The sequence below is a fragment of the Patiria miniata genome, unplaced genomic scaffold (assembly GCF_015706575.1).
Source record: "Patiria miniata isolate m_02_andy unplaced genomic scaffold, ASM1570657v1 HiC_scaffold_7, whole genome shotgun sequence".
Classification (NCBI taxonomy): domain Eukaryota; kingdom Metazoa; phylum Echinodermata; class Asteroidea; order Valvatida; family Asterinidae; genus Patiria; species Patiria miniata.
This window is the reverse complement of record NW_024037074.1, coordinates 34,364,176-34,377,364: the sequence shown is the minus strand read 5'-3', so window position 1 is coordinate 34,377,364 and position 13,189 is coordinate 34,364,176. Positions and strand designations below refer to the sequence as shown.

Below are 13,189 nucleotides of genomic sequence, written 5' to 3'. Positions count from 1 at the left end.
TTCTTTTTGGTCTATGGTGTCAAGCATGTAGTGGCTTTTACTTGCTAAGTCAAAACTCCAATTGTGCATTAAAGTTTGGAAAACATAAAAACATGAATCAAAGCTTGTTTTCCAAATGTCTTAAGTTCGGAAAATGTAAGAAAGAAATATTTTTGTTTAAAATACTCAATTAGACACTGATTGAAAAGTTACCATCAACCGTCAAATAGCTGGTTTTCCAAAACTTTAGGTGAAGCATTACTACATGGTTTTAGTGGGACAACTGACTTTTCTATTTTTAACGACGAATATTTTCCACTATGGGAAAATCGTTAATTCCGTTTCAGTTGTAAACTCTGTGAATAAAAAAAAGATTCCTACTTCAAAGTTTTCAATCAATCATTTTGGTGAAGAAGTTGAATAACCAAAAGTTGTACATTATGTGTTGAATTGGAAATGTGTACTTTATACACATGAAGGTATTTCCAAAACGCAATATACACCATTTTGTTAGCTTTCACTGCCAAATCTCTCCTGGCTGCCCATAATCCATTTTAATGGTTGTAAGAATACAATAAAGCAAAAAATGAATTTTAAAAACGGCTGTTATTTTGTTTTTATTCTTTAAAGTTTCATAACCGTCAAAGTTTTTCACTTTTTTCAAATGGATATGTCGCGTTTTGGAAATAAACTCTTCACACAATATACCTACAATTTCTTTCTCGTCTTGTATAATATACCAATATTTATTTCTCTTTTTGTGTACAGAACAGGTCTTTTTCCTCCAAAAGGCTGAAATCTGTTTCAGAAATGAATTTTGTTAATTCTGCTCTGTTTTCTGCTGTAGCACAAAATCAGAGTCTGGTTCCCCGACTCTAGCAAACCATCTCTTAGCAGTGACGCCATCTTTTCCGTCATGATGACTGGTGTAGGTCAGGAGTAGTCTGTTGCAGTCCAGCTCACATGTTGTGGTCCATCGGCCCGGTGGGTTGTTGGCAGCTGATATGACCAATTTGTCTCCCTCCCAACGTGGAACCTGTCCAAAAAAAGTGTTGTAGTTGAGTTCCTTGTGATGGTTCACAAGCCATAATCACAAGCCATCACAAGCCCGTCTAAAGGACCATGCAATGTAATAGAGGGTATGCACAGCTGTTTTCCCACAGTAAACTTAAATGCAAGATTTGACCTCAGTGAGGTCATGTTGTGCATCTCTCTATGGACTGATGACATCATACACATAAGGTTTATAGTTGAATGCAATATTGTCGAAAATACAACCTCTATGTCCCATTTTAACCTTATTTTCAATTTTTGTTTTGCCATTTTGAAGGGTATTTTTGTGCCTTTTTGACATATTCATGAGCAAAATCATAATGTCATGATGCCGGGCAGAAACCTCAATGTTACAGTTATTTCTGCACAAAAAGTTGCTCGCATTTTAGATATTTTGCGTCATAAATGTTCACATGGCAGTAAGCCAATGAGCAAACTTTTCTCATTATTGTTGTCAATGAGCAAATTTTGGGTTAACAATTTGAGCAGAAACCCCCTAAACTAAACAGTGTCTTCCTGAAATGACATCACAGCAACATCACCCTCAGTTGTCCAGAGGAAAGCACAGACATTTTTTTCAATGTTTAAAGAAGTGCACTTTTCAATGAAATTAACAAAAAAGGGATGTCAAATAGATTCCATACATTTAAGAGGAGTGGAATAATTACGTCAGTTACTTTTTGGATGGCTGCAAATGATGGACAGTAGCTTTAAGTCAATCACAATTTAAGTCATCCAGTTCAAACTCAACCCATGTACAAGCTATTCATAACAACCGTGACAAATGAATTTCTTTGTTACCGTATTCATTCTGTTTCTTGTGACTTGACTTGCAATTTACTTGTGACCAGCATTAATTGTGATGTACTTGTGATCAAAGTTGGGATATCTTTGATGCAAAGTGTGACCAACAACATTTAAAACCCACAATGAGAGCTAAACACAATCATCAACATTTTCTGTTGAGCAACGATACTTATTTGGTCCTACTACTTAGTGTGGAAATATTTGACTGGAGGTAGTCATGGTTGTGGGGGAAAAAAAAATTGTAAGCCATGAAATAACTGCTTTGTTTTTCAGACCAGCAGTTGGGATTGGATATGTGAAAACTAATGGTGATATAAAGCATGCCATATGTAATTAAGAAACAGGCATAGAATGTGTCTGACAACTACGTACTTGTCTGCCCTGATGCAGAAGTCCACCTTAAATTCTTGTCAGCTAGTTGTAGGGGAAGTCTTAGAATTTGGGCACGTTACGTCTCATACGTAACAAAAGTTTAACCCTCTAAAAAGCAATTAAGATGAACATTGATTTCAGTGATTTTTTTTATTCAACTGTTTGGCATCTGCACGGAGAATACCCACAACATTTTATGTGTTATTAGTCTTTTCGATGATTAAAAAACACTGGCACAGTGCGTTACGTATGGGACCTTTTCTTGGACTTGCTCTGTACATATATCTTGGACTGGGTTGCTATTTGTTACTGGTTGTTGTTGTTTTTTTGAGAACTGTGCATGATTTGGCATTGTCAATTAGCATAAACAATGAATGTGTGCTTTCGAGTGTTTTCAATGTACACGTACAATCAGTGTTTTAGTCAAGTCCACCACAAGTTCATCACAAATAATCGGTGAAACAATGACAACGGAATGCCTTTATGGCAATTGAGTGTGACTTGACTGTAGACTGGACTATTTGTGATGGACATGTGATGGACTTGTCAGAATGTGTAAGAACTTGTGATGGACTCGACTACAACACTGGTCACCATAGACTCGGGAGTCCATCTTTCAAAGTAAACAATGAAGTTCGTCCAAAGCTTTCATTGGAAGCCACAACAGATTGCAGACTCCTTATTCTGTTGCAAATTATTATCGAGACTTACCCTGGTTTCACTCAAGCCATGCGCAGTATCCAAGTACTCCTCCCCGATCTTCTTGGTGACTTTCTTCATCACCTCACCCTTCCGAGACACGTAGTCGAAGGTGTCCCCCTCGTGAACAATCTCCAGGCTCGGTGTATTGGCCAGGCTCTTCTGGCGTTCAGCCTCCGGTATTCCCATGTCCTCAAGCCACTCCGGGTAGTTTTTGGTCGACTCGAGCTCCCACTTGCCACTGACGTTGAAGCCGCCTTTGCCAGACATGATGATGATCAAGGAGCTGAAATGGCCCAAGAAAGTTGAGATACAACGAGCACTTCGGATAGCTGTCAAGGATTTTGGTATACAATAAGAGGAAGTTTCTGGTCTACACCATTATCAATTCACACGTCATGGGTCGAAGCCACCAACTTACTCTTATTGGATGCAAATCTTCAAATCTTATTTTGGTATAGAAACACATTCACCATTTGAAAGAGCAAACCAGCAAATATCCAACAACTGTTGATGGTTAGTGAACCAAATGTAAAAGGAAAATTTTATTTCATGTGTGCAGGGAAATCAATCTTTGATCCAAATGATATAAAAACAATGCAGTAACTCAGGTCTCAATTTTTTTTTTTAAAGTTAACCACATCTTTTTAAAGGCAACCCTCTTAAACACTATCGTGAGGTTTTATCCTCTCATATGGGTACCAGCAAATTGAAACTTCAGGAAGTAATTGTTTATCTGAAGAGATAATATCAACCAACATAGTACACTTCCTCCAAGATAGTTGCATATATTTGGGTAATAAAAAGAGATTACTTATCCATTTATCTCTTTGTGAATGGAGTGCATTCAAGTCATTTTTTAACATCTGTGGTAATAAAAGTAGGGTAAATCATATCAAAAATAAATATGAAGATATTAATCACATGTAAACACGGCTCATTCTGTTGAGATAATGAAATACTGTGCCACTGCCAGCAAAAATGGTACAATTTTTGAGATAAAGTTAAGATAAAGGAGTATCAATTGCACATTTGCATTATGTACTAAATGTAATTTTAAAGCGAAGAGTGGAAGTGTAGCAATATACACTTATCAATTAGGGGCCTAAAAATAGGCCTAAAGGGCTGGTTTAGATTTGGTCGCTTGCAACTTCTGAATACAGTCTGCAAACTTGCCAGTTGTTCTCTGCATGCAGATTTTTAATCTTGTGTTTCTGCAAAGATTGGTTATCACTTGCCTGATCAAAGCATCAGTTGTTCCTTGGAAGGCAGTAGTAGACTTGATTAAGAGTGTTGTTACTTCAGAGGCAATCCAAGATGGCCGCCGCCAAGGACAGGTCCAACTTCCACGGCTCCTGGCGCTTCATCAACAGCGAGAACTACAAGTCCTTCATCGAAGAGATGTACCGGGACAGCCCACCGGATGAGCCCAGACGCCTCACCACCCCGTCCAAAACCCTGGACATCAGTGTGAAGGGGGACGAGTTGACCATCCGGGGTGAGACCACCAGCCACACGATGACCGTGGGGGTCCCCAAGGTGGACCGCAACCACTGGGCCCAGGAGACCAGAGTGGCCAGGTGGGAGGGGCGGAGACTGGTGGTGGGGAGCCCCGGGGATGGGGGACGATGGACGACGATATCCGAGGTGGTGGGTAGCGACAACCGACTTGTCATCCAGTACGTCACAGCTGGGGGACTGGAGACTAGGTGCTTCTATGGTCGGGTGGCTGCTGAACCTAAGCTTGAATGAGAGTGGCCGATACCGGAACTAGCTCTTGATCTAGAGATCATGATCCAGATGCAATAGTCCATCTGTTCCTGACTGGAGCAACACTCAATTTTGATGGAGAGGCTAGCAATGTTGTAGTCAAGTTCATGACATGCACAAGTCTTACAAGTCCACACAAGTCCATTACAAGTCAGTCACAACACGGACCATTTGCACAGTTATTCGGTCCCAAGCCAAGTGACAAGCTATTCAAGTGACTGTGACAAAGGCATTCCTTCGTTACTGTTACAATAATTTATAATATTTGGGAGGCTAATCATCCTTACTCGTAGCTGAGAAGCTGAATTGCGAAGGATGCGGCTACAGCATGGTCGAGCCAACGTCGCCTCAGGCAGCTACCATACGACCCCTGTCTGGTCACGGAGCACAGCCAGATTGAGTGTTGACTTTTGCAGAGGGAGGAAAACCGGAGGGCCCAGAGAAGAACCCTCACTGCACAGGAGAGAATCCAAACAACTCTACTCCAAGCCGGGTATCGAACCCGGGCCACAGTGGTGAGGGGCAAGCACTTTACACACTAGCCACCCATGTCACCCTCATTGTTCATCCTATGCTATTGGTGGTGCAGACTTGTGATTTATTTGTGACAGGAACAAGCCTTTTCGGAGTTCCAACTGCGCATTCATAACCTGTGGCAACGCGCATTATTTGTCTCAAATGGCCTTTGACATCATCGCGCCACTGACTTTACAAAAAGGCTGCTTGTGCATTGTGGGTACTGTCAAAGGGCATTTGAGACAAACAATGTGCGTTGCCACATGTTACGAATGCACAGTTGGAACTCCGAAAAGGCTTATTGTAATTGACTGAACTTACAACACTGCAGGTTATAGAATTTAGTTGAACAGTAATACTAGAACATCCACAGTGTGTAAATGTACACTAATGGATTGGCCAAACATTATCGATCTTTTACTAATTCATGTGCAATTATTTGTTACAAATAGTCTTCATAAACCAATCTTGGTATCAAAAATATTGGTTTTTTTTTGTAGAGTAATAATTACATGAAAACTGTACTTGTAGGTATAATTATTTGTTACAAATAGTCTTCATAAACCTGAAGAGGTTCTGGATAAGGAGAACGAATAAAAAGAAAACATAAATATTTCAGTGCTGCACTGAAATCATCTTTTACGTAATTACATGCATCATTGTCTAGGACTACAGAATACCTCAGCAATTTCAAGAAAAAAGAATGCTTGAACCATATTATTGTAAGTTAATATTTCTTTATTAAAATTTCATCCAGTAGCACACATTTCACCTTTTATCTAGCCAATTCTACTCCATCACTAAGAATATAGCAGTAGGATATTTCTCGAAGGAAAAACAGAAAGACTGCTGAATAAAAATGTGGAAATCAAGTTTTACTTTGTATCATATTTGTTTGCTGTGAGCTGTCCAGACAATGGCATCATCACACACAAAATAATTGGAGTACTGTAGATGGTAACAACTGGACTCTCTTTCTTGTAATTTGTCATAAAATTGTACATTGAACCTTAAAAAAAATTTCATCTCATTTAACCAGACATGGTAAGCCTACCCCGGCAAAGCTCGGTGGCCACGTGGTAATACGTCTGCACCAGTACACAGGAGGTCATGGGTTCGAGTCCCACCCAAGTGATTTTTTTCCCACAAATCACTCGGGACATATTACACTGAGTATACAGTGTTTATAAAAAAACCAACATCGAATGTATTGAGACTTAACAATTTACAAGGCAGCCTATTAAATTCTATTTCACACATGTTACAAAAGGCATTACATTTGTAGATTAGCCGTTTCTACAATTGCTTTTAGAGCTAAGGCTATGCCTATTTCAGCGTATTCCCACATTGACATAATAGGTGATGAATTCTACAATAGCCTTAGACTGAAGAGATCTGGACACAGCCTTGGTTTCTTTGGCAAGCCTGAAAATGGAACCACTAGTCTTACTCAGTATCCTTGAAAACGGTCTATGTGCAAATTGTGCATACTCTTTAAACAATGGAAGATTTACCTACAAACAAGAAATTTCAAGTACTCTTGGAGGACAATTTGACAACAAAAATGTGTAATGTACTTCAATGACCGGTTAATACTGGCTTTGGGCATTAAAGTAATTATTCAATTTGTGAACATGTATTTAATAATAAATATTTAATTTATGTATTTACAAATAGCACAGAAATGGGGCACATGCGTTGACAGATGTTGCTCAAGAATCATGCCTCTTTTTAAAAATAAAATGCTGTTGTCTGCCCATCACCAGTTGTATAATATCTCATAAAAAGTACATCTACCAAATTCGCACCCTTTCCAATACACAGTACTTAAGTCCAACTCGGTTCATCAATAAAGAGAAAAAACCCCAAAATATACAAATACCAAACCTATGAAAAATTGTCAAAACATAAATGTGATCGTTGATCAAATTTGAAGAAAAAAAAAGACCAATGTTAATTGGTTTTGGTGGGAAGCAGGTTCTTTAAATGACACAGAAGAGAAAATACAAGGAGTTACTAAACAGTTGAACTTACAACAACCCCTCACCATTGGTTAGCTGGTATGCGACAATCTGAAATGAAAAATTACTTAAGTTTGGCACATTCCCTAGTAAGCATTCCAACTCGACCCATTTATCTTTATCTCATTTACTTTCTTGGCATCTGTACAATGATACTTGATTTTGTTCAAGGTAAATGGCAGATGTGCTGATGAGGAAAAGATATAACGCAAAGCCAAACAAACATCCCTAACCAGATCTAGCCTTTTCGAATGGCAGCATAGTAGTAAGAAAAAAAGTATGCAAACATTATTCCCAAAACGCTTAGCACCCTAGATGATATAAATATAGTACACTGACCACATTTAAGTATTTTATCTACATTTTTCATTTACAAAATAATTTATCATTCAAATCAAGGCGGCTTAAAATGTCAGACACTTTTCAAAAAGCACTCTTTTTTTTCAATTATGCTATCAAATACTATCAAATACAGAACTAATAGAGACTATTGTACAATGCATACAGCAGTACTGAGAGCAGTATGTTTAGATCGAAACATGGAGGTACGCATGATATAAATAAAATATAAAATTATAGTCTTTTTGAAAGTTAATTATACTGGTCCAATCTTGTTTGTGCCAACTATTTACCTCTCTGAAGAAAAGTCTTGAGTTTCTGGAATTGGAAGAAAAGTGTGAATCAATTTTATAAGCCTTGTCACAAGTAAGCGGGACTGAATGATAAATGGATGTTCTCTTGTGATGACTTGTGATGACTTGTGTTTGATTTGTGATGACTTGTGATTGACTTGTGATGACATCTGATGAATTGTGATGACTTGTGTTTGACTTGTGATGACTTGTGTTTGACTTGTGTTTGACTTGTGATGACTTGTGATTGACTTGTGATGACATCTGATGAATTGTGATAAATTGTGTTTGACTTATGACTTTTTATTGACTTGTGATGACTTGTGATGACTTGTGCTCGACTTGTGATTGACTTGCGATGACTTAATTACAATTGAAAATCAGACTTCAATTCCAAACAGAAACTAAAGACTCTACCCTTGTTTCCAATAATTCTAAAAATACGTCCAACAAAATGTTATATTCAACTTACCCTAGATAATTAGAAAGAAAAATAGATACACTTTTATATCTTAATTCTTAAAAAAAAAAACCAGCAAAAAATATTGAAAACTGAACACAATAAACGGAATGTTTATTTATGCCAGCATTTCAGTATACATCTGTGTATAGAATTAGGTACTGTAATTTATCTATAAATACACATCTCACACTCTGCAAAGATATTATCATGGGTTTGGCTATACCCTCTTAATACTTGGAACTTTGGCACTGTTGACCACATTTTTCTTTATCACAATTCACTAGAGTTTGTTACCTTTGTTATCACAAATCTCTTTCTGCAGTGGTAGAAAAGCAAGAGTGTGCCAAGAAAGAAACTTCTACGTTTTTCACTGTTCACTGCTGTTCACTGCAGCCGATTGCACAATGTGTACAGGGTGAGTTAAAACAAACGAAACCCAAATGTCGGGACCATTGTTTTTATAGTGAAGTTCTGCATGTAGCACTTTCACAATCTAGGATATGAAAGCCTAATCAATAAGCTTTCTTTTAGTACAAAAATCATTCAAATCACTTATGTTTCAAGTTACAGAATTTTAAACACAACCACCGTTTTAAAGTTCTGTCCACAGAATCACCCTGTATATCTTATGCCATGAACCTACTCAAAACATTTGTTGCAAAGCTGTGCAATAAACTTACGATTGATTACACTAAACTTGGTGTAAATGCACAATGCTTTAGTTGATTTACACATCTACGATGAAGTTAAAAATATATTTCTGTTACAGGTAAAATAACAATTTGTTTACCTCAAAAGCAAAGCCGTAAAGTTCTTGCATCGACCTTGATAAGTTGGGCAGTGACATGCTCCACAACAATCCAGATCAGTTGGGGACTTACCCATTGAGACATTTTGTGAAATATGACTTATCATAATTAAGATGTTGCCCAGCACGAAATGTTGCGTGTCAACAACATATTGCATATGCCGCGTTATGCACTGCGAGAAATCAGCCGTAGCAACACATCTCTGTCTGTTGTCAACGCAGGCTGCTTCAGAGCGCAAAATGTAGAACTGATCATGAAAATCCTCAAAGAGACAAAGAGAGAAAAAAAATGGTGACTTTTTGCAGAGTGTGCCAAATATTTACCCGTTTGTTCCAATACATCTCTATTTTATCACACACAAGCTTGTGGATGAGCAGCGTTTTTACACTATTTCAAAAAATCGTCCCCCTTATTCAACGAGAATACAACCAAGCACTGTGTAATCTTATCAAAATGTTCAAAATTTGGCACAAAATGTTGCATCACAAACACGCAAAATTACACTTGTGCTGATTAGTCAAATACATTCTTTCGCGAAAATTTATGATTTATTATATTACAAATTGATCATCTGGGCTGCCTGAATAAGGGATTTAAGCAGATAACTAGAAAGCACTCAGACAGCGTACACCTTCACAAGGCTAAACTATTTCCCGCCATTACACACAGCACCAATGCACAAATGTGGTTTCTAAAAAAAATCCTTAAATCTCGTGTGCCCTTGAGCAAGGCACTTTGTCACTCATTGCTTCTCTCCACCCAGGAGTAAATGGGTACCTGTGAGGGCAGAGATGGTTATTGTGATTGAGTAAGCTTGCTTGTGCCTAATAATACAGGCAGCATTGAGCTGTATACTCCCCAGGGAGCTGAGATGGTATTTGGAATGTTTAATTGGCCCAATGATCGGGGTAATAATAATACTGTCAGCGCTGTGATTTAGTTTACTAATAGGAGCGTTCTTAAAAATGCTGATTATTATCCGTCCATAACTTTTCGAGTTATCTTGTTAACAGACAAACCAACTAATTCCAGTGAAAACATAACCCCCTCCTTGGCGAAGTAATAAAGATATTTCATAAAGTGTTGCCAAAGATTCAAATGCTTCTTTCTCAATATTCATGCTAATTTTCTACACAGCATGTACAGTGAGAAAATAGGATAAATGCATTATTAGAGCATCCCGATCACTCTGAAATGTGGCCTCTTTTCCAGAATGTTTCACAGACAACAAATAACTGAAGCGTACTGAATTGCTATTTATCTATATCAGTGCAGTATACCATTTAAAACAAAACAATCAAATTTCTGTTAAAATTTTTGAGTACTAATTAACTTGACTTTTTCTTATTCAATTTATTTTGGATAATACGATATCTGCACACACTAGGATAAGCTTGCCTTCTGGAAGACTACATGGTACACAACTCCACATAACCCTGAATAAAATTACTTTATTGTTTCATTCAAATTAATGTAATTTGAATGCCCAATGCAGCAGTGTTATGGCCGAGTTCATCACAAAGTCAATCACAAGTCAATCCAGAGTCATTCAGTCCTAAGCCAAGTTACAAGCTATTCAAATGAACTGTGGCAATCTCCAGTTGTTTGCGACAGGACTTGTGACTGGACTTGCGATTCACTTGTGAAAGGACTTGTGATGGACTTGTGATTGACCTGCAACACTGCCATGGAATCTCTGTAATCAAGTCTATCACAATTTTTTTCTGTGTCAAGTTACAAGATATTCACATGAATTTAGACAAAGGCATTCCTTTGTCAATGTTTATCTAATGGCCTGTAATTAGTTACCACACTTGTAACTTCGACTTTTAATAATATGATTTTTGTTACTGTCTCGACACTGACATGTGATTGACTCGATTACAATTCACAAATCACATGTGCTCATCATATGCATTAATGTCTACTTACATTCTAGAAAAATCTACAAAAAGTCTAAAATATATCTCTATATAATCAGCCAGTGATTGGGTATTGCTTCTCAAGCGTGACAGCATAGCAGCATAGTGCCTCGTGAATTTAACACAAAAACAATTTTAAAAAAAATCAATGTAAAATCCTGAGCTGCTCATTTCAAAGTTGCTTTGTGCGTCTGAAGTACACTACACAATTCTAACACCACATATCCAAAGTTGTTTCTATATTTTGTAATTATTGTACACAGAAAAAATGCAGAAATGAACTTGTTAGTTCTACCCTGGAATGAAGATTTATTTGGTATTTAAATCCCGGCTCATGTGTAAACATGGACAGCAATTTAGATGGTTGTGTTTTTCAACTAAAATGTTGTCTCTGCTTTGGAATTCCCAATACTGTTTGTGTGTATTTCTACCTCGTTTTTGACGGAGAACTGGATTCCTCCTTGGTCATCTTCATTATCTTCTAGCTCATCATCCGTCGCATCCACAGTCTCTGTCTCGTCTCCTGTCGCATCCTCCATCATCTCAAAGCATCGACGCTCAGCTTGCTGAAGACCCCCACTGGAGGCTTCCGAGAGTGGGGATTCCCGGTGCACTGACGGAGGCAAGGGAGACACGGGCACCTCCCCATCAAAGCTGGTCAGGTTATCATCCAGGTTTAAGTAACCCGCACTGGTGTTGGCGCTTGCCGAAGGGAGCCCACGGTAACTCATCTGCAATGCGGTCAAGTCAATGTGGTCTGTGATGGTGGAGTAGACCGGCGCGCTCATGTAAGGCGTGGACCTGGGCATGGAGCTCATGTGCGGTGCATTCTTCATGCTGGAGGAACTGTAAGTGGAGAGGTTGCTGTCCGAGTCCCGCGACGGCAGCTTGGGCTCCAAGTGATTGGTGCTCCTTGAAGCCGGTGTGGACGTGTTGTATCCGACTTGTCTCTTGATTGGCATCGGTGCTGCAACTGGCTTGACAGGGGACTGCTGCTCAATCATCGAGGCGTACCGCTCAAATGTGCTTAGCCTGGATTGCTTAGGGCTTTTTGTCTTGGACAAGTTGTCCGACTTGGAGTCTGACATTTTCTTTGGTTTGGTGCCAAGTTGCAGCTGCTCTTTCCCTGAGGTACTCTGCAGCTGATCCAGGAATTCTGGCCTTTTCAGCTTTACCGTTTCAGACCTGTTGGCAGTCTTGTCTGTGACGACTCTGCGAGGCTTGGCTATTGCACTTGACATGTCCTCTTCAGGGATGCTTGTCCTGTCCATGGAGAAGGACCTGAAATGGTCCCGTTTGAGACTCAGGTGGAAGGTTGCCTTTGATCTGACTTGTTCGTCCGGCGTCAGACCTTCCTCCAGCGGCACCTTCGCGGTCTCCTCCCTGTCCTGGACGAAAGCCAGGTGACGGAGTCTCTGGCTGGGCTCCTTGCTTGGTGCAGGATCCTCAGGGCTGCTCTCCATGTCGCTGCTTCCTGCCATCTGAGTCAGGGCCACACTCAGCATGTGTTGGATGTTGAAGATCGAGCATGTCGTCTGGAAGGCCAGCTCCTCTAAGTGAAGCAGGCGCCTGTCGAAGGCCCTCAGGTTCAACTTAGTGTGGTTCTCCTTCTCCACAATCTCTTCTAAGCGAAGTGAGTTGCCCTCGATTCTGCAGTGAACAGCAAGGTGGGAATGGTCAATTCAACAGGATATTTTAAAAAGTAACCCGTACCACCCTGAAATCTGACATGGGGCAAAAAAAAACAGTGAGTGCACCATTCAATAACAAGTCATCCAGTCTCAAGTCAAGCTAATCAAATGAACTGACAAAGGCATTCTTTGACACTGTAGCTTCCCTCTTCTTCTTCCAATTGAGTGCTAACTTCACAATTGAAGACTACAGCACTTTTGGTGGGGTGTGATGCGAGAGACGGCTTAATTTTTAGTTAAAGCCCTGTTACTTAACTTGTGACTTGTGACTTGATTTGCGATTGTCTAAATTACAACTCCACATTGCACCTTAGACATCAATGCAAGAAAAAGTTCCTTTTCAAAAGGGCAAAAAAAAAGTTCAAAACTGCATTCGTTTGTATATCAAGCTAGCTTTGTAGAAAAGAGTCAGAAGTATTTTTCCTTGCAGTTGGGTAGTTGTAATTAGCTCTTTG

At 39.2% G+C, this 13,189-nt stretch overlaps 2 protein-coding genes across 2 annotated transcripts in view; both read right to left on the bottom strand.

Moving 5' to 3' along the window:
* Nucleotides 1-368: 368 nt before the first annotated feature.
* LOC119718777 (fatty acid-binding protein, liver-like) lies at nt 369-3,589 on the bottom strand. Its single transcript, XM_038188193.1, has 2 exons — nt 2,923-3,589; nt 369-1,015 (listed from the first exon to the last, which is right to left on the bottom strand). Exons 1-2 carry the CDS (start codon nt 3,178-3,180, stop codon nt 800-802), a joined length of 474 nt encoding a protein of 157 aa, XP_038044121.1. The 5' UTR covers nt 3,181-3,589; the 3' UTR covers nt 369-799.
* Nucleotides 3,590-5,913: 2,324 nt separating this feature from the next.
* The window catches only part of LOC119745291 (transient receptor potential cation channel subfamily M member 1-like), a 37,080-nt gene continuing 29,804 nt past the window's right edge, over nt 5,914-13,189 (bottom strand). The window contains exon 23 of the mRNA XM_038221542.1: nt 5,914-12,693. Within this exon, the coding sequence (XP_038077470.1) occupies nt 11,421-12,693 (1,273 nt within the window). The 3' untranslated portion in view covers nt 5,914-11,420. The remainder of the gene's footprint in view (nt 12,694-13,189) is intronic.